Source organism: Amblyomma maculatum, chromosome 8, assembly GCF_055883805.1.
Source record: "Amblyomma maculatum isolate TAMU_Amacu chromosome 8, ASM5588380v1, whole genome shotgun sequence".
NCBI classification, from domain to species: domain Eukaryota; kingdom Metazoa; phylum Arthropoda; class Arachnida; order Ixodida; family Ixodidae; genus Amblyomma; species Amblyomma maculatum.
Genome location: NC_139351.1, coordinates 118,453,360 through 118,479,193, shown reverse-complemented (window position 1 = coordinate 118,479,193; position 25,834 = coordinate 118,453,360). Strand labels below are relative to the sequence as shown.

The 25,834-nt window shown below is 42.3% G+C and overlaps 1 protein-coding gene across 1 annotated transcript; it reads right to left on the bottom strand.

Annotated features, from left to right (window-relative positions):
• Positions 1-128: 128 nt before the first annotated feature.
• LOC146182313 (L-gulonolactone oxidase-like) lies at positions 129-25,607 on the bottom strand. The gene is made up of 12 exons (XM_084577420.1): positions 25,367-25,607; positions 25,204-25,305; positions 24,971-25,096; positions 22,251-22,348; positions 21,500-21,590; positions 18,409-18,594; positions 17,157-17,264; positions 16,418-16,512; positions 15,416-15,565; positions 13,270-13,434; positions 9,748-9,838; positions 129-488 (listed from the first exon to the last, which is right to left on the bottom strand). The coding sequence occupies exons 1-12, from the start codon at positions 25,370-25,372 to the stop codon at positions 357-359; spliced, it is 1,350 nt and encodes a 449-aa protein (XP_084433546.1). The 5' UTR covers positions 25,373-25,607; the 3' UTR covers positions 129-356.
• Between the last annotated feature and the right edge of the window lie 227 nt (positions 25,608-25,834).

The following is a 25,834-nucleotide window of genomic DNA, read 5'->3' as shown; positions in this document are numbered from 1 at the left end:
GCCGCAGCCGGCGTGTAAAGAACGCGTCAGAGAAGCCGTACAGGGAGACAGAAAAAGAAAAAAGGTAGCGGCACAAGCTGTCGATGAACAAGCAGCAGTGAGCCACCGCCAGCACGGCTTCGCCAATTAAGAGACCCGGGCAAACCGAGTTTGCTCTTTCCTTTATTGCAAAACATCGCGTTTCGTATAATATGCCTTTCTCAAGCTCTGCATCTACACTACGCTACCACATACAGCCTGACTATCGGCGGCTGTTCCCGTAATGCCGGGGTCACTACTCTATATGGCCATAACATGGCAAGCTCCACGCACTGAGCGAATAACACGGTTTCAACAAATACTTTGCACTCTTGCATCTAGGAGCCCAGGACCCTTTCCATGTAAGGGTTGAGGAACATTCCTTGGGGGTCAAGCTTCTGACGGATGGAACACCACTTGGAGAAGTTTGGATACATTGCGTGAATCTCCTTTGCAGTTGCATTATAGGCCTGGAAGATGAAAGAAGATAATAATGAATTGTAGTTGATAACACAGTGTTTACACTCGTGTAACGGGATGCAAACAGTGCACAGCACAACCAAAAAATTAGCCTGCCAACATTTCTCTCTGTACACAGGATGCAGCCTGAATCCACAAATAAAATTCTTCCATTATTACAACCGTAATAATAATAATAATAATAATAATAATAATAATAATAATAATAATAATAATAATAATAATAATAATAATAATAATATGTAATTCACAGATATGCAAATCATAGTGACAATCAATAGCACAGAGCAGCAAGAAAAATAGTCAGAAATACAGGAATTTGACGAAACTATCAATAAAGTATAGTTAAAAGAGCACTGCTGCTAGAGGTTGAGCTGATTTATGGTAAAAATGGTTTTCCAAGTGATGTGCCTGTTGTCCCTTGATTGCAACACATGAGCAGAGATGGAATTCCATTCGTTTATTCCACATAGAAAAAAAAAAAGCAGCTACTTTGACATTTTGTTTTAGACAACAATGACGTAAGAAAAAACTTGTGTCTATGCCTTGATTTGCACATACAAAATGAGCTTTACAAAAAGCTTTGCTTTTACAGCATTTTACAGCTTTTACTTTTTATTGTGTGCGATGCCATGCAAAAGCTGCAGACTAATTTTGCACCTGTGTCCTAGAAAAGTGATTTCATTTGTGAGCATTAGAAAAAAATAATCCTCTCCTGGCTTACCTGGTCAGACAGGATAGCTCAAGCCCATTAGCCAATATTATATATATGCATGGCTGGTGGGCCATCCTGTTTTGATTAACCTTCTGATAATTTCATTTTAATAAACTATACCAAACCAAGTGAAACACCCTGCAAAAAAGAAGACTTCTACGCTACCAGTCATTAGCTTTCCCTATGGACAGAATCAGCTACAGCTTGCCATCAGCTAGAACTGGTCACCATATTGTGTTCACACAATGATGACAATCCTTGACCCTTTAACCACAAACTGTGAAGCAGTGGTTACGACGCTCAACTACTGTGCCCAAGGATGTGGCATAGAATCCAGCCTCGGCAGCTGCTTTTTGGGGGAGGCGAAAAGCAAGGCGCCCATGTACTGCGCGATGCCAGTGCTGGTTTCTTTTAAAGAACCCGAGGTGGTCGAAATTTCCGGACTTCTCCAATACAGCGTCTCCCATAGCCTGAGTCGCTTTGGGACGTTAAACCCCACAAATTAAACCAAACCAAATCCAAACTGTATTCATCATCGATACTGTGCTGCTACCAACGTCAAAATGAGTTGCAGTCAGCAATTGCATTGGCTACAATTTTATAAATTGGGGAGTGGTAGCGGTACATGAAAAATCATGTTTCTAGCCTCTAGCACATTTTTAGCCTGATAACAGTTATTTCATAATAGCGTCATTCACAAAGAATGTTGGTGGCTGCACTGTCCCGAGAAAAAAGAGCTGGTTCTTGGAGCAGTCCTGACAGCAGCATGGCTGAGGATCAAGAATTTGTTTCAGACAACTTTCATTTCGCTTGCGATATTCGTGCACTGAGGAAAAACCACACACAAGGGCAGTTTTTGTTTTCTTTAACTTTGTGTTAATTCCAACCGTAAACCGACAAGGCAACTAATATTTTCAGAATCAGGATTACCTTATTTATTCAATTCCAAATGCCCCCTTTTTTTTTTCACGACCGCTATACCGCTAAGTAAGGAGGGTTGCTTAGATTCGAAAAATCTGAAGTGAAGCTTGAGCCAATTCGCAAAGCTCTAGTAGGTTTCTTAGGCCTCGACTTTTTTTGGGACCACTGCATAGGAAATTGATCACATATAATCAATAGTTTTCTACACGCTGCCAAACTAAAATATGCGCATGCTGGAGCACATGGCCTATCTAGAGAATGTAGTTTGACATCTATAACTTATCTATGCCTTAGCACTCAGAATTATTGAGAACAAAGTGGTCCCAAATGTGAACAGAAATGGTGTCTTGCTCGTGCCAGGATATGCCAAGAACTCAGCGAGTCGCATGAATCCACCGTTTCTGATGCACATTTTTTTTATGACGGCAGCAGACAAAAATCAGAAGACTCCACAAGCTCCGAGAGAACGAGAACTGGGAATAGTTGGTTGTACTTGCAGCTTTCTGACACGCTGAACTCTTCACGAAACGGAACAAACTGGACATGAAGGGAGAAAATCAAAGCCTTCACAATTAAATCTGCGGGAGCCGAGACATGGATTAGCAATGTCGCCCTGTCTCCCTCAGGTAAAGAAGTGACACTTATTCAGCAGCCGGGAGGGTATTTGCATGCCGCCGGATCTGTTTCCATGACTAGCTGGTGCTTTAGTTCTTAGGGGCATGGACTTGCCCTAACAATAGTTGTTGTTGATTTTGATTGTTTTTGATATCTGATTTTTATCTCTGGTTATCATCCTTCCCTTCTGTTGATTTTTTGCACATCCTTCTAGCCTCTTGGCACTTGTCATTCTTTGTATAAAAATATAAATAAATAAATAGATGTTTTATATCACTACTGTTGTAATAAACAGTTGTTAGTTTGTGCTTCGTACTGCGGTGTCCAGTGCGTTTCATTTAATGACGAATTTAGCGTGTCATGAACTCTGACTTCAGTCCTCATGATGAATCAAGCAATATTAATTATAATGATACTTCAACTGCATTCACTACGGATGAACCAGGTATGCACACCTGGAATTTCTTCAAGTGGTCCAAGTCCGCATACTTTCAATTTCAGCTCTTTCTTTAGTTATGCGTGCTCATCACGTGTTCTCACTGTTTTACCTTTATTCACAAGATTTTTAGCAACCTATGTTAGGGTTTCAACATGGAAAGCTCCAATGCATGTGGTGACTTCTTCAGAACTTCAACTATGTGCAAAATGCTTTCAGCTGCGTTGAGCCGGGTTTGATCCCATAGCTTTCAAATAGGAGCTCCTTGAGGAGATATTTAATCATGATGGCCAACCAGCTCACTCTCCGTCACCCCTCCGCAAAACATGCCGACAATAAACTATAGTAGGATAAAAAAAAATTGCCAAGACCTGTAAGCTATGTTATCAATGTTGTGAGAAATGCACACCTTCAAAAAGGATCAACTAAATTATACATTAGTCCCTTGGTGATCTGGCTTCATTGGATTTTAATGGGGTAGTTAGGAGAATGGATATGTCAGACTCTCAACAACCACTCTGGGAAACGGATGGTGACTTCTCCCAAACAGTGAAAAAAAGAAGAAAAAAAAAAAAACAAGAACAACAATAGAAGCAAGAAGAGAGGCCTACCACATCTTTGAAACTAAAAAAAAAGAAGAAGAAGAAAAGTAGCAATGCAGCACACATTGTATATTCTGACTTATTTTGTTGCAGATTATTGTTTTGATGTCCATGCCTTTCTCAGCTTTTTGTGCCATTTTTCCAGAACATTCGCAGGGCACAGAGACTGTTTTGTTCACACCATGTATATAACGTTTAAACAAAATATTTTGTATGTGCTCAAAAGATTGCACTAAACAGCTACATTTGAGTATACCTTACCATGCATATATTAAATTTAATAAAATATTTTTCCACGAACCCTTAGAGTCACCCGTTTTTTCACAGTCCGAAAAGAATTAAGGTGGGGTAAGACTCTTCTGGGAACTAAAAAAATTAATGACTGAATTATTTAGTTAAATAAAAATGAAAGTTTTGCACCCTTGTCATAGGGCACTTCTTGAGCTTTCAGAAATATATTAGATAGGGGTATTGATTACTTTATATATAAATGCCTTTTTATTCCTTTTTCGAGGTCGAGATGGTTTCAGAGGCTTCCCCCTTAGACATTCTCTAGAAACAACATTTTAACCGGTTTATAAACCTTTTTTTCTCAGAAACAATAAGGTCCAAGTAAACGAATTCTTTCAGAGATTTCAAAAGAATGCCTTATACATGATTAGAACTAGAATAAATAGGCTAAGTCCATTTGCCTTTTTACAAATAAAACATTACCACAAATGACAGTTCCATAGCATCAAAGCCACATCAATTTATTTTTTCGCTCAAGGTATATACTTTTAGTGATGTACGAGCAAAATAACTATTCCTACTTTCACGCAAACTTTAAGCCTTCTGCATTAAATAATTTTGAGACAAAGTGCATAAGTAAAAAAAAGAAATACAATAGAAAAAAAAAGATTAAAATATTGTATTAAGGCCGAAGTCAAGCTGCACTTGCTTCGAAGATTGCTAGCAACTTTCAGAGCAATAGCTTTTATTATGACTCTTCCACAGCCAATCTTTGAAACCATTTTCAGTATAAGACTCACTGGCAAAAAGATTTATCTCCAATAGAAACACTTGAACAACTCGATGCAGTCTTTTTTTTTTTTTCCCAATAGTAAAAAATTGGCTGTCTGGCTTTCTGTGACTACATCAATCCCTAGTAAGGTGGCAAGTGATGCATCTATTATTCAGAAAATTGGATTTAAAGGAATTCACTTCCCCTCCCACTTTTAACAAAACCTGTGATGTTGTTACCGATAACACGGTAATTATCACCACATGAAACTGAGTTAATTTAAGGTGGCAGAATGTTCATTGCAGTTCCTTGACAATGAACCTTGGTTGCCAAGAAAAGAAGCGAAAAGTATTTCATGCTCGAAACTAGAGCGGTGACATCACAGTCAGCTTTTGAACGCCGCTGGCAAGGGCAACGCCTGTAACCTTTTGGCCTTTCCTAGCTCCAGTGGAAGTAACCGCTCACTGGAACAATCTGTCGATACAGGTCAACGTCTGATTGTGCTCAATGCCAACTGTTTGGCTAGCAAGTTTTTTGAAGCTCATGCTTCGTACCGTACTTATTATTCATTCTAGCCTCCCAACCTTGCATGCAAGTTTCATATCCATGTAGCATATTGTTTTAGCACAACAATATTTGAGTTGTCTGTTTTGCGACCTCTACTTGGGCCATTTTTATAGCCAGCACCACATTTCTAATGTGACTAGCTCCTCACCCATCAAAAAAAAGAAAAAAAAAAGGGGGATAATTCTGTTTCACCAGTTAAGACATTCCACGGATATGCTTATTGCATGGGGTTATGAATTTAGCTAGTAAATGGGACTCTTACAGTTCTACCAATACTGTTTGCGAACCTTTGTCAAGCAACTCTTCAGCCCTGCTACAAGGCCATTTGAATTTCTTTCCTCTTTTTTGCTGCTGTTCAAGAATTGCTATGGTTGTTACCTTAAAAAACAGTCTACTGCAGCAAGTAAAGCCAAACTTGAAATGTCCGAATATGTGCCAAGGCCTTCAATGTGGACACTCTTTTATCCAGGTGTACTTGCTTGCTAGAGACATTTTAAATGTCAGTACTCCAATTATTGCAAAGGAGAACAAATGCTCACATACAACCAAATGACAAACGGCTGTCCAAGAGAGACTGAACATGAGCATTGTTCTACACGACCATCCATAACTTTAAACTTCCTTTCCCCACATGAACATGCTGTTTCAAAAAAAAGACACAGCTCATCAGGTGCACAATGTGGTACAAGCCAATGGGGCCCTGTACTAAGCCCTCCACCTTATGAGAGAAATGCCCTAAGGAGATGGAAAATGAAGTTTCCTTTCTCTTTCAGAAATTTGACACAGCTGCACTCTCTGTTCAAAAGTGTTTCCCTTTCAGGCTCTTCTTCATGAAAATATATATAATGCTACAATTTGTATTCTACCACAAAAATCAACATCTGAGTTACTTTGCCCTGCGATTCCATTACTTGTTTTCTATCCCCTTTGGCGTGTTATCAGAGTGACAGAAACACATGGAGGGAAAAAGCAAAGGACCAATCATAGACGTGAGAAAGTAATGGGTACCCACGTCAACAACTGCTTCTGCCGCTCATCGCATGCGCTGGCTTGCCTTCGGTTGCGAGATTCAGCCAATGATGATGTCCGGTTGCTAACGAGCCAACGGTCCAGTATTTTCATTCAGAAATTTAAATGCCGCGGCTATGGCACAAAACGACAGTCCTATGTCAGTGGACCCACAATGTAAAATGAATGACTCCTTATCGGCTACTGCATTCGAGGAATTTTTGCATCCTCCGCAAACTTTACAACTCACCGACCAGCTCTCATGTATGTCAGTCAATACACGGAAAAGACTGCAACATAGATTTTCAGGTTGAATCTATTTCTCTCCTCTCTATTTTTTATCGGAATCTATTTCTTTTCTGAGAAAAATATTCGAAATTGCAGTATTTGCCCCCTAACCATGTCATAAGATTAAGATTTTAAGCATGGTCCATTGGTTAGGTTTGGTTTTGTGGGGTTTAACGTCCCAAAGCGACTCAGGCTATGAGAGACGTCGTAGTGGAGGACTCCGGAAATTTCGAAATTATTCCGGAAATTATCTGGCGGTCTACTCGTGGAGGCATTGAAACAAGGTGAACACAAAAATGGCTTCTCTCGGCAATCAACAAAAAATGTGGCTACTTTGTCGCCTTCACGCTCGGCTCGCCTCTTTTGGGCTTTTCTGAAAGGTCTTGACAATGTATAGAATACTTTGCATTGCCTTTGGGCGGTCCATGCGGACCCATCAGGTATCTGCTTAACGACGCAATTCCTTCTCTGCGTCGTTTCAGTTCTAATTTGAGCTGTGCAGAAGAGAGACCATGCCAACTCCTCATGGAATTCAAAAATTTGTGATGCTTCATAATTGAGCATTAAACGGATGACCCAGGTATTCACAACAGCAGTTCCAATGATGAGGTTCACAGCCGCCTTTCTGCACCACTTAAGTCCATTCGGGATGCAGGAGTAGTTTGGTTTGTGGGTTTAATGTTCCAGAGTGACTACGTCTATGAGAGATGCCATAGTGGAAGGCTCCAGAAATTTCAGCCCCCTGGGTTTCTTTAACATGCACTGACGTGTAGTAGTTTGGTTTGGTTTGTGGGACGTAACGTCCCAAAGCAACTCAGGCTATGAGAGACGTCATAGTGGAGGGCTCCATCAACTCCCTGGGGTGCTTTAACATGCACTGACGTGGAGCAATTTGGTCTGTTTTGTGGGACATAACGTCCCAAATTGACTCAGGCTAGGAGAGACGCCGTAGTGGAGAGCTCCGGAAATTTCAACCAAATGGGGTCCTTTAACTTGGACCGAAGTTGCGCAGCACATGGATGCCTCTCCGTTTCACCTAAGACGCTACCTGGCTACATTACTCATGTCCTTTTTCAAAGCTTTGTAGTCAAGGATCCTGCATGGTTCCATGACTCAACTTTCGTTTATTTTTTTTTTCTTTACAGAATCGAAAGCCAGCAAAGCAAGCAACAGCTGTCACCACACGAACCCGTCATTTTTATCCACTTAATCGCCTTTACACCATCTTGAAATTCAAGATCAATGACTAGTCCTCCCCTTTTACTTTTCTTTTAGTGATTTCTCTAGGAAACATCTTTCGACTGGAGCAGAGTGCCAAATATAACAGATGTGAGGCAAGTGGCATGTTCAGAAGAAGTTGTCGACTAAATTTGTGCGACTGAATCCGGTAGAACCATACATCAAGCTAGCCACAATTCCTTCCGCATGACTCAAGGCTGTTTTGGTATCAGATTTTCCATCAAATTTCACTCTCAAGGTGCAGCGCTTCTTGGTACAGGCTTGTAGAGGTTGACTCCATACTTGTGGGCTATACTAGAGATGCACTGCCTAAAGGTGAGGCGCCCATGCCACGAAATTACCATTTTGTCAATGAAAATTTGTTTGCACGCCTCCAACATAGTGTACAAATTGCTATTTATATATATATATTTTTTTTTGTCAAGGATTGCATACGAAGATGACCCTGATGTATGCTCAGATCGTCATCCGCGAAATCCCAAAACCTTACCAGTAGCAGAGACCAGTCTGGGCCATGGCATGGAAAATTTAGTTTACATCGTAAAGATCACTTTTTGCCCAGTTGTGATCCAAAGTCGTTCCAGTGCAGATCAGTATGCCAGCAAACCCACTCATTTCTTGTACGTTTGCACATTTTTTTTCTTCCGGGACATCTCTTGCTGGAAGCTTGCGTCTACATACTGCTTTCCGTATTTGTCGCATAGACAGTAATGGGGGGAGGAGAGAGGTTCACAGCATCGCTGCTTGTAAGATGCAGATTAGCGAAGAAGGCCTTAGATATGGAATCAGAGCCACTATTCGTTATCACATTTTAGCTTTTGGCAGGTAAAGGAGCCTGAATAACGTCGTCATTTTCTGAATCCTCAGATTCCGTGTTACTGGAGCAATCCGACTCAACGTCCTACAGCTCAAAAGGACCTGCCAGGAAATCCTCAAAGCTTACGTGCCCCGCCGGGGTGGTGCAGTGGTAAGACACCCGACTACTGTGCCGGAGTACCCGGGCTCGAACCCGACCTCGGCGGCTGCGTTTCGATGGAGGCGAAACGAAGAGGCGTCCGTGTGCTGTGCGATGTCAGCGCACGTTGAAGATCCCCAGGTGGTCGAAATTACTCCGTAGCCCTCTACTACGACTCCTCTTTCTCTCTTTCCACTTTCACACCCACCTTCCTCCCTTCCCTTACGGCGCGGTTGAGGTGTCTACAGAAAACAAGTGAGACAGTTACCACGCCTTTCCCTTCCTATAAACAAATCAAAGCTTATGTGGTCATCCTCAGGGTACTCATTGTTTCGTGGTGTGGAAGTGGCACCGCAAAAACGGAATGCTGAAGTAATAAAGGATGTCGTGTGTCACAGAGGACCTACTTCTACCGCTGCTGAGCTCTTCCACACGTTGTGAGCACTGACGAATCATTCACTGTGCCCGTACACAGGGCCTGTACAGAAGGGTCAAGAGTGTAGCTCGAACGCCTACCACGCCATCACCTGACAGCAGTCAGCTTTATCACTAAATGTGCTGCAACTGCGAATGTTATTCATAGCCACCATAGTTGCTACTACAACACCCGTGCATTGCACAAAAAAAAAAAGCTTTATATATCTGTGTAACCATCTGTGAAATAAAAACTAAAGTGCATATTGAAGTTTTTCCTGAAGCAAGCCGTAGCCACACAGCACGAAACATCAATATTTGCTCCAGCATGCCTGCAACGCTTTGCGCGACTCATAAAGATGTTATAACATAGCGAACGAAAGTATGACACCACAGTTCACACAAATCCACTTTGATTAAGTGGAAGACCTTAAAAAGGCGCCCATGGTTCACTGCTCGCCGCCAAATAAAGTGCCACACACCCACCTTAGCCCAGTGGGGTCGTCCGCCAAGACTTTTCATGATGCCTTCGTAGGCAGCCCAGTATGTCTCGTAGGCAACTTTTTTCCCATAGGGCCTAAAGCAAAGGCAAAGCAAAAAGAAGGAGCTGTAATAAGATGTCATAGTTATCCAGCAAACCATCACATTTTCGCCATGCCTTTTTCCACCCAGAATGCTGTAACTCAAAACAAGTAGCCCTAACCTCTGCAGGATGTTTCTGTGGAGTGCCATTTTATTGCAGAGATATTTAGCCACTAGAAGTAATGCAATTTCTTTTTTTTGCTGAATTTCAAGACAATGAACACCTTCAAAAACAAAAATGATTGCACGATCTTTAAGTGTTCATTCTGGTACTTTAATATTATAATTTTGACCAGTTTTCACAATTTTCAAGTTTGTTTCTTTAAGCGCATGTAAAAAATTAGCAAGCGGTGTGTTCTGTTGGAAAACTAACTACCGTATACACGCGTGTAATGGCCACACCCCGAACTTTAGAAAGAAAATTGGGAAAAAAAAACTTCTAAAAAATTTCCCGAGTAAAAGCCGCACCATGAGTTTCAGGAAGTTGGGCAGTGCCGTCTACTGTGCGGTGCAAGAAATACGGAACGTTTTGTGGTTACTGCCGCCAGGTGGGGCCCAAAAATCAAGTGAAAGCCAAAATGAAGCGTAAGGTTAGAAGTAGAATTGCTAATAAGAATTAAGAACAAAATATTTGAGGAAAAAAAAAAAGTCGAGCATGGGGGCAGCGGCCACCACCTCCGTTACAAAGGGGGCGCTCCTAGCCGCAGCGATGCCCGCCCGTTACAAAGGGTGATGCCAGCAAAACCAATCCAATCCAATCCAAGTCTGTTCGCTCCTCCGTTTTACAGCCATTCCCTCGATCGCCCGAAGCATATCACGTGCGATCTCTCAATCGGAACACATTGCTGCACTGATTTGTTCTGCGCTCGTGAGCTGAAGATTTTCTTTTTCCTCGTAAGAAAATACATTAGTTATACCGCTCACTTTAAGCTGAAAGTGATTCACTAAGCGAAAGAAGGAAAAAGAGCGGCTGGACGAAAGTTCGGCGTTGACAAAATATGTGTACGGCGATGGTGCTCCCAAGAAGATGCCCTCAGGAAAACAAATGTTCAGAGGCGCGCTTTCCGAGGGAAGCAGAGCATGTTTCCGGAAGTTGAAGACTCACTTCTCGAGTATGTGACGAAGACGCGGCGCAACGGCTTTGCTGTTTCGGCTGAGATGTTGCGCATGAAAGCGCTAGACATTGCACGCAGCAAGGGGATTGCGGCTACCGTGTTTAAAGCCAGCAATGGGTGGATTTCGCGCTTCGTTCGAGACTGTTGAAAAATGTTTCAAGGTGACAGGGATATCAAACAGGCTGGACAGTATGGAGGATGACCTCATCTGGGACAAGGACGAGCCTGAAGTCCCGATGAGTTCGGAGGAGGAGGACGACGACGAGGAGTGATGTTTTGGACACGGGACGAGCCTGAAATCCCGACGAGTTTAGCGGAGGAGGACGAGGAGTATTTTGACAATAATAAAGGAAGGTACCACCGCAAATAATGTTTTTCGGTGTCTTTTTTCTCATGTAATCGCCGCACCCCCCAATTTTCACCCCAATTTCGGAAAAAAAAGTGCGGCCATTACACGCGTGTATACGATATAATGGCCTTCTTGAGAGCTGGATATACTACCGTATTTACTCGATTCCTGCATCCTCCCCCCCCCTCTCATTATCGCAATACTTAAAGTGCAGGGGAGGTGCTTAGATTAAAAAAATTTAAGCACCACCCTCTCCCCCTTTTCTCACTGTGATACCTTGATGACACGGGCATGAGAAATATAATTTTATTTGGCAAACAGCTTTGGCAAACGCGATTAAAGTTCACATGAACTACAAGCTGTGGCAGCCCTCTTCAAATTCATTCTGACTTCCGTTACGGCTGTCAAACCGCTGTCACCAAACAGGCTTTGCGGCCTGTGATGGCCCCACGAAACCAGCTGAGCTCCGCCTAATGGCCGCCCATGCCAGGTTTACGTGACAGCATGCTGATAGAGCTATCAAGGTTGCTTTTGGCCGGATTTTGGCATTCTTTGCCGCCAGTTGTCATGTAGTCTCGGAAGGCACCAATATAAGAAGACAGAAATTGCGCAGCGAACGCCGCACCACCTCGGGAATCTGACGGCTCTGGCTCGACAAATGAGTGAGCAAGAGCACAAACAAACTTTTTTGTGTGAAATTATAGCGGGAAGGGAGGCAGAGGGTTTGCTTCTAATAAAATTATAACAGCAACCTGAAGGGGTCAAGTACGTTTTACAAGGTAATTGCACCAAATAGTCATAAAAAAAGGCAGCTGCCTCCCAAGTTCAAAACCAGCAGTGCACACGATGCAAACTGCTGCATGATGTAGATGAGGTATAACTAAAGCCTCAAGTAAACACAGGATCCTTATCATCATCATCATCATCATCAGCCTGACTATACCCACTGCAGGGCGAAGGCCTCTCCCATATTTCTCCAATTAATCCGGTTCTGTGCTAGCTGCATCCACTTGACCCCTGTGAACTTCTTTACCTCACCCGCCCACATGACTTTCTGCTGCCCCCTGCTACGCTTTCCTTCCCTTGGAATGCGGTTTGTTACCTTAAGTGACCATCGGTTATCCTCTCTTCGCACTACATGTCCTGCCCACGCCCATTTCTTCTTAATTTCCACTAGAATATCGGTAACTTGAGTTATTTCTCTGACCCACTCTACACGCTTCCCATCTCTTAATGTTACCCCTACCATTTTTCGTTCCATAGCTCTCTGGGTTGTCCTCAACTTAAGTAGAACCCTCTTGGTTAGCCTCCACGTTTCAGCCCCATAGGTAAGTACAGGTAAGATACAACTGTTATATACTTTCCTCTTCAGCGATACCGGTAAGCTGCTAGTCATAATCTGTGAGTGCTTGCCAAATGCGCCCCATCCCAATCTTAGGATCCTTAAAATTGCCTTTAAAGGAAAAAGAAAAAAAAAAAACCTACATACGGAGCGTAAACTTTGCACAAAGAAGACATGCCAAAAATCTGCCCTTTTCTTTTTCGCATATAAAGAAAGAAAAACCTTCCACTAAACTACACAATGCAAGATCCCAGCAATGGCAGTCACACTGCCTCAAGGATGCCATCCGGTTTAAGAAGACTCAAATGAACGGTTTGCCCTCTTGATACCGTTTAGCTGCGGATGTGCTGTTCTCCCTAGCCCCAGGTGCGGCTAGAGCTCGTGCAAACGCAATAAAAATGGTTTAAAGCAAGGGTGGGAGCCCCACAAACCTAACCAGAAAGGCCACACTGACATTATTTACAGTCTCTGGTTGCGAGTAGACACTGTCAAGTCTACCAGCTGCTCACTGAGGGTGCGGCCATCAGGCTTTTGGGAAACACACATCATACACGGCATTGTGCTAAGTTGCAGACGAATTGTTGCAGCCCACACACAGTCAACAGCTTTGATGTCCTCACCTGTACATGATGACATTGATGTAGCAGCTGTCGCGACCAGATGCGGGGCTCAGATAGATGTTGTCCGCTTGGGCGAAGCGTATCTCCACAGGTATATGAACAAAGGCACCGGGAGTGGTGTCAATCCATGCCTTCAGCTTCCATAGGGCTAGAGCTGTGTTTTCCCTACAATTCAAGAACAAAGAAAACCCCATTTCTAAACAAAATGTACACGAGGCCAATTTTTCTCTGCTAACCACTCTCCGGTTTCCAAACACAGGCCTTATTGTATGTATAGTAATTGGAACAAGCCAAGGTTCTCTGTGAACTGCTCAAAGACTTCAAACTTGCCAAGCATTCTTCGTTTCCACCTTTTTTGTCCACATGTTTCAGTTCACAAGGCTGTGGTTAAAATTGAGTAGATGCGCACAAGTTATCAGGCATTAAAGGGCAAACTTCTCTCTCACGTCCCCACTCCCTTGTGAGCTTCTCTCAAATGCATACCGTCTGTCCGAAATACATGACGGCTTCCCTCGGCCTTTATGTTGTTTTATTATGTTCACCCTCATGTAGTGTCATGCCATGTACTGTGCAATATACCATGACTTTAATGACTTTACTGTCATGAAATATGACACTGCTTTGAAGTTTGCACCAAAGCACATGTCGAAATTAGCTTACGCTGCTAACAGCTCTACTCAGGGTAGAACGAGAGAAAGAAGATGGCTACACGGCATGAAAGAACACTGAACAAGAGCTCGCAAGTCAAGCCAACGTTTCGACAAGTGGACGTAGCTGTACTGCCCCCTCTATAATGTTGAAACAGTGAAGCAATGTTGGACATGATTTTATCATGTTTTGAAGGATAAATAAACCATATGAATTGAATTCAATCCCTAAACTGACCTGCAATCCTCCAATGCCCTTAAAAAAGCCGCAGATAAGAACATGCCTTTCTGCAGCCAACGATGGCATACGTGCCTTAAAGGTTAACTCCACGATTTTTTTCCAGCTTTGAATCATTGCTTGATGTCCGCTGCCTACAGCATAAGAAACCATTTTCCAGAACTATTCTAGGACAGCAAAAACAGCAAATCAAAACTGGGTACATGGCTAGAGACCATGCCCCGTTGGTTCAACGATGATGTCGCAGATATTATTGAACAAATAATTGCACCCCTGCTGAATGGCTGAAATAATGCCTAAACATAACATCTCCATTTACCAATTGCTTAAGGCAAAATAATACAAGTCCCAATTTGTTCTTCATGGGATGAACAAGCAATCATCAGCATGACTACATCTACTGCAACGCAAAGGCCTCTCCCATATCCATCCAATAAACCTGATCCTGGAACATTCACAGCTAAAAAAAAAAAAAAATCCAAGCAAACTTTCTAATATCCCCCACCAATCTTTCCGTTGACCCCTTCTACACTTGACTTTTCTTGGAATCCAGTCCCTTACCCTTAGCAACCATTGATTACCCTGCCCATGTCCATTTTCTTTTATTTATTTCGACTGAAATGTCAGTAGCATGCAATCATGTGCAATCATGTGCAATTAACATTTACGATTTTGCAAATGCACTCCTGTGCACAGAAATCACCTGAACTGATGGCATTAAAAAATACAAACTTGGGAACCGATGTTTGCAGGAACAAACTGTAGTACTATAGTATGGTTGACAAACTCGGCCTTGGTGGAAATTTCAAGAAAAAAAAGTTGCAGGACTGCATTCAGCTTCACTTAAGAACTTAATGGCGAAAGCTCTGCCCCCTCCTTCTCGTTAACCTCTTCTCTTCTGCCTTTATATTTCGTGTTTGTGTACTTATTATAATTTCATTTCAGCCTTTCTTTTCTTCGATTTCATCATCGGCGAAATCAGCACCTCAGGACTCCTCTTCTCGATATGCGAGACTGAACTGACTTACATGTGGCCCTATGGCGCTTTTTGTAGGGACTAGGCCTAACTAGCCGAACGCAGAAATTATGTCGTCGACGTCGCACATCTTGTGCAATCTCATGGAATCTCGCAAACCTCACAGATGCGAGATTTCTCCATGAGCCTAGAAAGAAAGGCTTTCGCCTTAAAAAAAAAAACAATAAAAAAAGGCAGGGTAGCTCCTTACATATGTCACTGCTGTAGTATACATTGCTGTCCTACCTTGGGATGGACCACTCGTTGACGTGCTGCTTGAAACGGCACTCATAGTTGAACACCCGGTAACTCACGTCCACCCTCCGACGGCGGGGCGCAAATATCACACGCAGAAACAGCACGTTCAGCCAGGGAATCCAAGATGGGAACCAGGTGCTGCAAGCAGTAGGCAAAGCCATTTATGGCATCCACTCCTAGTGACAAGTATACGTGTCTAGGAACATGCGTGTCTTATGATAGCCATGAAATGACAGCTGTTAAATCTATTCTTATTTTCTTTTTCTTGTACCCAAAGCTTTCCTCCTCCGAAGAATTTGCAGCCTTTAATGCAGGTTGCCCGACATGAAGAACAATATGAAAAAAATAAGATCGGGAAAACGTACCAGAACATTCACTCACCCTGAAACACTTAAGCATGAAGTGAATACAATGGTCCTACCCAATTCCAAACGTGGCACATTTGCCCATCAACAAAAGTTGTTCATAGTATATACTAAGCAGTCACCCAAACTTGCTTAACGATTTTATAATTAGTCTGAACAACCAATTTCCAGCTTGTACTAGTGAGGTTTCAGCAGCAGCCTCGCATGTAGTCAATTGGAAGAGATTTTACTCTATTTTATTATTTTTTTTTTACCTGAAGAGATCGCCATGCCCTCTCTCTGAACCGCAGCTTTTGCTGTTATCACCTAAATCATTTGCTTTTAAACTTTGGTCGAATTTGACTGTTTACACAAAATAAAATAATAAAGATGCCGAACTTTAGTGTTCTAGAAAATAATGATGATATATGCCCATATAGAAGTTTCTTGAAGCATGAGATATAACTGCCATATAATGCATGTGGCAAGAAAGCACGGCATGAAAGAAAGCATGAACCATGGTTCATTCAATGGTTCCACGGCAGCCATTTCGAAACACTTGCGCTCGGAGAAATTTTCAAGGAACAGGAGAACAAGCACACACAAAACTGCAGCTACCCACAAAGCACCGTTGCATCCCTCTCACCTCAGGTAGAGTAGGAACTCCATGCCATAGTAGCCAAAAGCATATTCCACAATCCAAAGATAGATACCCTCGAGAAACGATGGTCTCGTAGTCTCCTGTAAACGAGTACAAGTGTACAAGGTCTGCAAGCCACCCAATTTTAAATGGCATGTGCAGAGTATGAAGGAGTGAAATTAACGCTTAGACAACAAGCAAGACTGGGAAGCTATTAAATTAGTCTGAACGATGAAGCTACTAAAAGCACGAGAAATATACTACGTGTAGGCAACCCTTAGCTTTAAACGCTGCAGAGGAAATAGCAAAACTGGTATGAGAGCCAGACCTCAATTGATGCACAACTCCTTTCCGATATGAAAAGAACAAAAGCCATAAGAAACATGTTGAAATATACAGTACAAAAAAAAAAAGAAAAGGCAAGTCTTTCAAGCTAAAAGCAAGACATTTTTTTTAAGGAGTAATTATTTAAAAGATAACTTTATAAAATAGGATAAAAAATATCTCAATGGCAACACACTGTCTTCTACCTTGTCGATAGCTTTAACCTAAACCAAATTATTCAATTTCCTTCCCTGGCGAAAATAAAAAAGACTAAGATCTGCTAATGTTCTCTTTGACTTTAAATCCGTTGGCTTGTTACATATACTACACTATGATGCAAGAAAGGTCTCTCAAAGAGGCTGCTTTTCTTCACTGAGGAGGAAGGAAATGAGTGCGGGACGCAAGAAAACACCCAACTCACCTCCTCAGTTCTGGACAGATGAAAGCACACTGCGGTGTCTGTGTGTGGATACCACAAACATCGAAAATGGTCCGAGCTTTGCAGATGTACATCCAAATTTTCGAGAACCTAAAGGAAGGGAGGAAGGCAAAGAAAGGTACTTCATTTTGCCCCTCAGACTAGCGTAGCCCAATTTTCGAGTGAATACGGCGAGAGTCCCCGTTAGCTCGTACGTCTCTTCAGCGCACACTGAAAGGGCTTGGACCCTTCATGTGAAGATAGAAACATGAACCACCTTTGCAGGCTGAGGTGTTCGAATCTGAGTTGACTACAAAGGGGCCCAGCGGATTTGTGGAGTCCCTTCCAAAGTGTTCTACTGCTCTGGAAGCCTGACAGTGAAACTCAGTGACCACAGCATGAACTGCATTGCCTTTTTACAGTCCTAAACTTGTTGAGCAGCGTACTTGCATTCCTACCTCGTTCCATGCACTGCAAGGAAGTGCAGAAAAAAGAAAAGAACTTTAGAAGCGGTTAATTGAATTGATGCTGAGAAATGCAACAGTATTTTCCTTTCCGCTTGCCGAACGATTTCAATTCTGATTCTATTGAATTTCCGGTTCCTTTCTTTCATGTCATCTATCTGGTCAAATCCCAATTCAATTTCACTTCCGATTTCTTTTGTATTCCATTTCTATTAGTAATGGCTTTTTTGATCCATTCTTGCTGAGTCATACCTAGTCACTTTCAATTCCAATGAATCGTTCTTAGCCCCCATTGCCCCTCTTCTCACCTACAAGTAAAGAGGAGGATTTCCACCAGCCAACCATGGTAGGTGGAATTCCTCCGATGACATACAGTTTTCACCTTTATAACTCCCAATGCTGTCAATAATAACAATATTATTATTAATAAAAAAAAAAAAACAGCTCGAAATTCCATGAGTTCGCAGGGTCACTAGAACGAATCTGAAGTACAGGCCTCAAGCTTCCAAAAGGTCAACAAGCAGTGGATATGGATTAAAATAAATTTCAGAATTGTCTTTACAGCAGGACACCACCCAACAAGTTCCAGAAACTAGGATGAAAGTTGCGTAAGCTGGCATTCACTCAACTGAGGGAAACAGCGCATTGGCACAGACACAGACAGAGCAGGCAAAAGAGAAGGCAGTCCTGCTGCCTTCTCCATTTTCGTACACGCGCGTGTAGCAGTGCCGTTTTTTGCCAACGCTGGTAACATAATCAAAACTCTGAACCAAATGGAAATGCCTACCAACCTGCTGCAGCTGGCAGGAGTAGCGTGTCTCCCGCAAGCGGAATGCTGGCTCGCACCTCACTGTTGCCGTGACAACGATGCCTACAGAGCCAAGGCCACAACAAGCTGCCAGAAACACCTCTTCGTTTTCTGTTCTCGAGCATCGGAGCCTCTGGCCCTCGCTTGTGATCAGCTCCATCTCCACGACCTTAGGGTTAATAATAATAATAATTGGTTCACAGGAAGGGAAAGGCGCAGTATCTTTCACACTAGGTTCTGTGGACACCTGAACCTCGCCATAAGAGAAGGGAGGATTGTGGGGCTGAAAGTGGAAAGAGAGAAAGAGGAGCCGCAGAGGAGGGTTAATCGCCATTTTTAGAAAAGTGACAAAATTAAGTAACAAGATGTACAAATGCTGCAGGCACAACTTCAATATCAACACAAGGAAAATGTGTGCACAGGTCATGGATAGATGGATTTACTGAAAGGAAAGGCAGAGAGGTTGGCTAGAATGATTAAAATCTGGCCTGCTTGCACTGGGGAAGGGGAAGGGGAGAAGAAAGCGGATCATGATGGGTGACAATGTGGCAGAAGGCACATGAAAAATATACCCCCACGACAGTTTGCTGTACAAGCGCGAATCGAGTTCGGTGGCGCACAAAAAACGGCAAAGAGCCAGCACTGCCTGGACACCCTTCCCCTTGTCCTGCCAAGTGCCCAGCAGCAGTTCCTCCAACATAGGCCTCTTGTCCAAATGCTTCAAGAAAACGGCTAGAACACTTCTTGCCACACCAGTGGCCACAATGAATCAATGCTGCACACGTTGCTCCATCTTCGCAATAGGGTGATATCTGTTCACAGCATGTTACTGAACACACCTTGAAATGTGGCGCTGTGCCCATTAAAAAGACAAATAAATTATGATTAGGGACCGTTTTCTTCTTTCAAAGCAATGAAAAATTTTGTCAAAGGCACTGATTTCGCAATAATTTTCTTAAGAACGCCGTTGAAGGTTTTTTTTCTGAGACTCCTTCGATCACCTACAGGCACAGGCAGTTTCAGTCACCAAACAAAAACTGAACTGCAGTGTAGCATAATGTTCCACTTTAGTTTCCACACAAAAACCAGTCACACTACAGTAGAGTGTATCACGTCGACAACAGGTATGGTGGTCTTTTCATTGTACCATCTGGTAATGAGAGCTCAAAGCTAGCATTACCTTTTACTGAAAGCACAGAAATGTTAACAGTAAACTACTATCAAGCATGACAAACATCAGAAAGGAACACTGCACACTCAATAATATGAGTACTATATTTCACTATCATAAGTGCTGTGGTGGGATATATCAATAACAACAATAATTAACTATGACACAGCACATAAGCTTGTTTTATGCAATATATTCCGTGATAAATTAAAATCTCAATCTCTTTCACATTTCAGTGCAAATTGCTACAATGTGAGACAAGGTCTTTTCCTACCTGCCATAACCACAAGAGCCATTTTGGTTTTATTTACGGGGTCTAAAGTCTCAAAGCAATGCGAGCAATGTAGGATGCCTTAGTGGAGGGCTCCGGATAATTTCTCCCACCTGGGGTTCTCAACCGTGCACTAAGAAACATAGTAAACGGATTCCTTGAGATTCATCTCTGTTGAAACATGGCCGTCGCGGTTGGGACTGAACCCAGGTCTGCTAGCTAAGCACATTAGAACCTCGTTACAGTAAACTAGGACATAGTAAAAACTCCAGTACAGTAAAGTGAAACTGAACTCTTAGTTCATCTTCCATAGACGACTGTACATTTTCCTCCTTTATAGCAATGACATTTTTGTTAAAAATCGGTTATAGTAAAGTACATCTGGTCGCGATGACAACTTCTAACGAAATGAAATCGTCGCATAGCCGCTACCTAGAATCGCGAGGGAAGTGTTTTGAAAAATAAAAATAAATGAATAAATAAAATAATGAGCCTTTACCTTTTAAATAAAATGACGAGCCTTTTAAATGCCTTTACCACCAGGAAGCCAATTTTACGTAGGCCTTGGAGCATGGGGAAAAAAAAGTAAAACTGTCTACAAACATAAAAAAAGGCGGTGCGGTCTGCTCAGAAAGTAAAGGAGAGTAAAAGTGCAGCGAAAAATAGGGAAAACAAGAAACAGCTGAACATTTACAGCACTGCGCCGCAAAAGGCAGTTGTGGCAAGAACTGGAGACGCGGCGTGTGCGGTTTTGCAGCGCATGACTGCCACACGCATTTCTCACCTATTGCCTTTTAAAAGACAGAAAGAGCAGAAAATGATGCTGAGCGCATGACTGCCGCACGCATTTCTCACTTATTGCCTTTTAAAAGACAGAAAGAGCGGAAAATGATGCTGTGTTCATGCAAGACTTTGGGTTTCACATGAAAGTTGTATTCGTAGCCACGGTGAACTAATGCTTATTTAAGATATACTTTAACTAGATGTAAACATAAAGCCTTATAACTGAAAAAATGGAACAAACAGACGACAAAAGAGAGAGAGATGGGAGATATTTTAGAGTGTTTTTCTCATTAAGCAACAAAACATGTCCAGTAAGTAATCACTTAATTACCAGACAGCATCTTCAGGATCATGCCATCACCAGCAACTTGTGTTATATAGGTCCTGATATAGCAAAGGTTTTTGCCAGCCCCAGTAACTTTACTATAAAAGGGTTCTACTGTAGTCAAGCGTCCTAACCCTTGAGATACCGTGGAGAAGGGTAACAAGCCATTTTGATTTCATGAGTTGATGGCAGTGGCCACCACAGTGCCAGCTTGGTAAAGACCTTGGTAAATATGTTGGTAAACTCCTGTGCTATGGCCATTAGAAGTGAAAAACTCATCATGGTTAAATTGACAACATTTCCCTCAAGGATTTCTACCAACGGAATCGCTCTAGGGTTAGGCAAGAGCTGAAGGGAAATAATGAGGTTCACTTGCATCCACTTTGGTAGGCACAGTTTGTTCAGACTACGTCCATATACTTCTAATACGTATCACAACAGCATCGGAAAAACACAACGATATTCCTCTCCACCACAAGCGGACTGTGCCCCTTGCATATGCAGCACCTACAATTTGTTTTTACCTGAGTTGAGAAGATGCCATAGTTGAGACCAGAACCGTGAACACCTGTGGCAATGGCTCCACCAAGAGTTATATCAGAAACGGCACCAAGGCTAGAAGGACACAACCGCATTTAGCCATTGATGTCAGCACGCCAAGCAATCAAGTACAACTATAAGACGAGAGTTTGTGGAACTGGGAATATTTCATGGCAAGATGCAATACAATGACCCTGAAATATGGACCCTAGCAACAAGGTTTTACGCTCCTGTTATGCGGGTCCTTCTTCCTTGGCCTTCTTTCAGTTCTATACAAAGCAGTAGTTAATGTGATGAAAAAAAAATGTCCAGCTTTTGTCCATGCTTCAGAACAATTTAAAGGCTTTAAAAGAGTTCACAAGTACTATCATAAACCTAACTGCTTCGACAACTCATTTCTATTTCTCCAAATCATAAGGAAATAAATCTGGCTAACAAACTAGTGAGCCTCTTCCAAAATAAATGTATGTTATTATTCGGTCACGCAAATTTGCAGTTTTCAAAATGCCTGTTTCTTTGCCGTGAATATATATATATTTCTGCACTGATTTTTCTTTGGTCAAGCAATATACATCAAAGCAAGTTTGACGTAATCGAGATGTAACATATGCGGTCCTAAAATAATGCGCAGAGTTTATGTAGGAGTGCTGCAAATGAGCATACCAACGAGTTAACACAAACTCCGGGTGAGCCTTGAATACTAGCAATGGGAAGGGATGTATTCAAGAGCAATACCTCATAAGGGCCAGTCCATTCTGGCCAAGCTCCACTTCATTAAGCCTCTTCAAGGTGATGCCAGCTTCTGCTTTAACCAGTGCACTCGCCTTATCCACCTTTGGGAGGCATTATCAGATAAAGAAATATTGTTCAGAAAGAAACATTGTCCGAACTGATACTTTTTTATATCAAAAAGATTTCAAATTCAAAACTGAGCAACAAAAGAGCCAGGATAGGAAGGCACCTGAGCTTTTGGATCCTACCAGTTAGCAAACTCCGCATCAAAAAGTGACTAGATTTTGTATGCATTTTTCGGGTGCCTATGAATTGTCACGCCATCTGGAAGTGGTCAATAGAAGCTTTTTGCTACTGCCATCATTGCCTTTTGGAAATCACATTTTTCTCTCTTCTTTTTCATCTTAATTAACTATATGGTTGTTATCTTCAATAATTTTTGCTACTGCAAGTCTTTTGCTACTAATTTCCATGGTGGTTGTGCATTTATGGACAATCTGAAAGTTTGAAATTTTGACGCAGTTTCCTTTAGTGGCCGTGTGCGCCACTACTATTCATATACACCCGAATTCTTAACAATCAAAATTACAAACAACAAACAAACAAACTTAACAAACAAACAATTAACTGCCTTTAATTTGATACATGGGCCCTATGGGAAGCTTTGCAACTAATAGTATTGAAGAGCACTGGAAGGCACTAGAAGAGCAAAACGGTCATGAGATTAGTACCAGCGTATAACAAAAATGATAAAATTTAAAAGGGAAGGAGGCATATTGTTATGAAATACAAATGGCATCTTGCTATGCGCCACAGAACCTCTTAGATAAACTAAACAGCAACTAACTAACAGCAGAACCAGAGAGATCCCATGAAATTAATCACAAAGAAGCAATTCACTGTCTCTGCCAGTGTCTTAAAAACATTTTCAAACCCCACTGCTAATCACTTTTCAAATCCACCTGTCAAAGCGTGATGCAGCGACTTTTTCCAGCAACCCAGGTTATTTGCTCACAACACCGACAATCCCAGTATTTCAGTTGAATGCTGCTTTCCATATTCAAAGTACACACACGTGACAAGAAAAATGATGGAATGAAAATACACCAATCATAAACGTTTTACAGCTGAAAGAGTGAACACCGATCCTAACAGGGTTGGATATTCTCAGTGTCTCTTCTTTTCTCAATTCAGTGTTTCTTCCAAACATGGCCCAAAGCATGCAATAAATGTTGGGAAGCTAGTCTTGGTTGATTATTATGAAAGCATGGCAAGCTAGACTCCTATTATAAAGCAAAAAAATGTACAACTAGTGCGAACCAACAAAGATATAAGATTTGTAATACCTACTACAACTTGTGCAGCTTTTTGGATTTTTATATGCACTGGCATTACTGGCTGCAATGAGCGAGTTAAACTCTGCACCTGTGGTCCTCATGAGAGAACTGAGTGAATTTGAACCCAGGAATTTCTCGCGGGAGGTGAGTACGGAATCTCTCAGCCGCAGCAGCGTTATGTTACTTGAAGGATTGTGTGTGATAGTGCGTGATATAAAAAACTATCACATGATACCAAGGTGACAGGATGTAATAGGAGGAGTGTTTAGATGGTGACAGAAAGTGGTGAGAAGATAATGAGATAGTGATAAGGAGGTGATAGAGGAATTGTGCATTATTATGGCAGCGAAACATGCCTGACGAGATGTAGACACAGTCCTTGGGAAATATTTTGGCATGCCCTTATGTGGCTAAATGTGACCTAGGCCACTCAAACTTCGCTGAAATATGGTTTGGAGGTACCTGAACTACATTCTTAATGTGTCCACACTCAGAATTGACCCGAGCTGCCATGCAGTCATTAGTGTGGTCGACTGCTTGCTAGTGTGCTCAAACCTTGCTCTTGCAAAGTAAGGTTTTCAATAACACGCCGAAAGTGTTTATTGTCTGGAGTAGTTATACCGGAAGACAAAGGAAAGGATAAAACACTGCTCACAATACCTGCTGTTGGAGCGAGTGTCATATGGCAGGCTGTTCTAATTAATGCAGTGCAACCTCTGTAAATCATCAGGTGTTATGCACCGCAGCCCTATGGAGCTGTGACTGTCTTCACCCATTGCCACTTGGGACCACCAACTTTTAAGGACAGTCACTCTGCCAAGCAAACCAGCCAGGAAGGTTAGAAGATCAGATGGTGCTGCGAGAGCATAGTGACCATGAACTTGAAGTGAAAACGGTGTTTCTTCAAAGTTTAGGGGAATCCCACAAGGTGGAGTAGATTTGCAAGGCAGTGATTAGGTTAATTAAAGTAGACGTCACCTTCATGCGCCATCGGGGCTACCGCCGTGCTTGCTACGATACGCGTTTGCACCAGCAATAAACACACAGCAGATGGAATGCGCACACGCACGCGCAAAAACGGTCACACAACTTGGCCATAAAACTTGCTTTCGCATGAAGCTGAACCGTCTTCAGAGCGACCAGCATGACCGACTTCCGTTGATTGGCTCCGGCACCGCTTTATCTGCGTATCGGTGCTCGTGCGGTATTATAACTTCGGAAGGCTGCACAGACTAATCATGAGCAGGTATAAGTGACGGCTACATTTACAGAGACATGTCACGTCCTTGGAAATGTCCGCAAGTGTTTTATCCCTTTCCTCGAGATAAACGTGGTTACATATCCTCAATTCAGTCAGAGAAGAGACCAAGACTAAGCATACCTGACCTTCAGGACCTTATTGACATGCAGCATGCTGACCATGACCTCCGACGTGCAAGCGATGTCAGACGGCGAGAAGCCAGAACCAACCACTCGCACTTTTTTTCCGCTTTGACGGGCAAAGGCCAAGACCTAAAGCAGCGACGAGGCGAAAAAAAAAAAAGAAAGAAAGCAAAACGCTATAACACTGCGCCAAACAACTACGAAAGCAAAAGTGATCGATGTAAACGAACGCTCACCTCAAGTAATTCATCCTGATTACTTGGTTCGAAGAAGTACTCTGGCTTACACGAGAATGTCTTCGACCAGTTCTCGAACGTGAATCCTTTGAGACTGGAGCACTGAAAACCAGAGATGCCGTTGTCAAGGCCGAAGCAAACACATCAGCGCTAATAAACTTACAACCATCTTGATGAATCGATCACGGAAGTTGCATTTGCTAGAAACGCAGTTCTGTTCTCAAGTCCCGATACTTTTTTCTGTTTGTCTTGAACGACTCTGTCGTTATTCGGCTGTGTCGTCCAGAAATTGATAAGTAATCTCTGTCGACAAACGCGGACCGTGCCAATCGCGCTCTCATCCTTGCCAATGCAAATTCTTGAGACCTTGAGCATTGAGCTTGCATTGAGTTCGATTGTTCAATACTAACAAAAACCACACAACAAAATTTAGATAATGATGATGATGATAGCGAGCTTTCATGGGCTTTCGCTAGCGTCATCTATATTTAAACTTAGATATCAGTTATGTAAAGCTTACATATATTATAAATAACTTCGTGTTATAATGCAATCCACTTATTGAAATATTTTAGTTTATCATAATGGTAATGACGTTTTGTCTTGTTGAAGAGTGACTTCGCCGAGGACC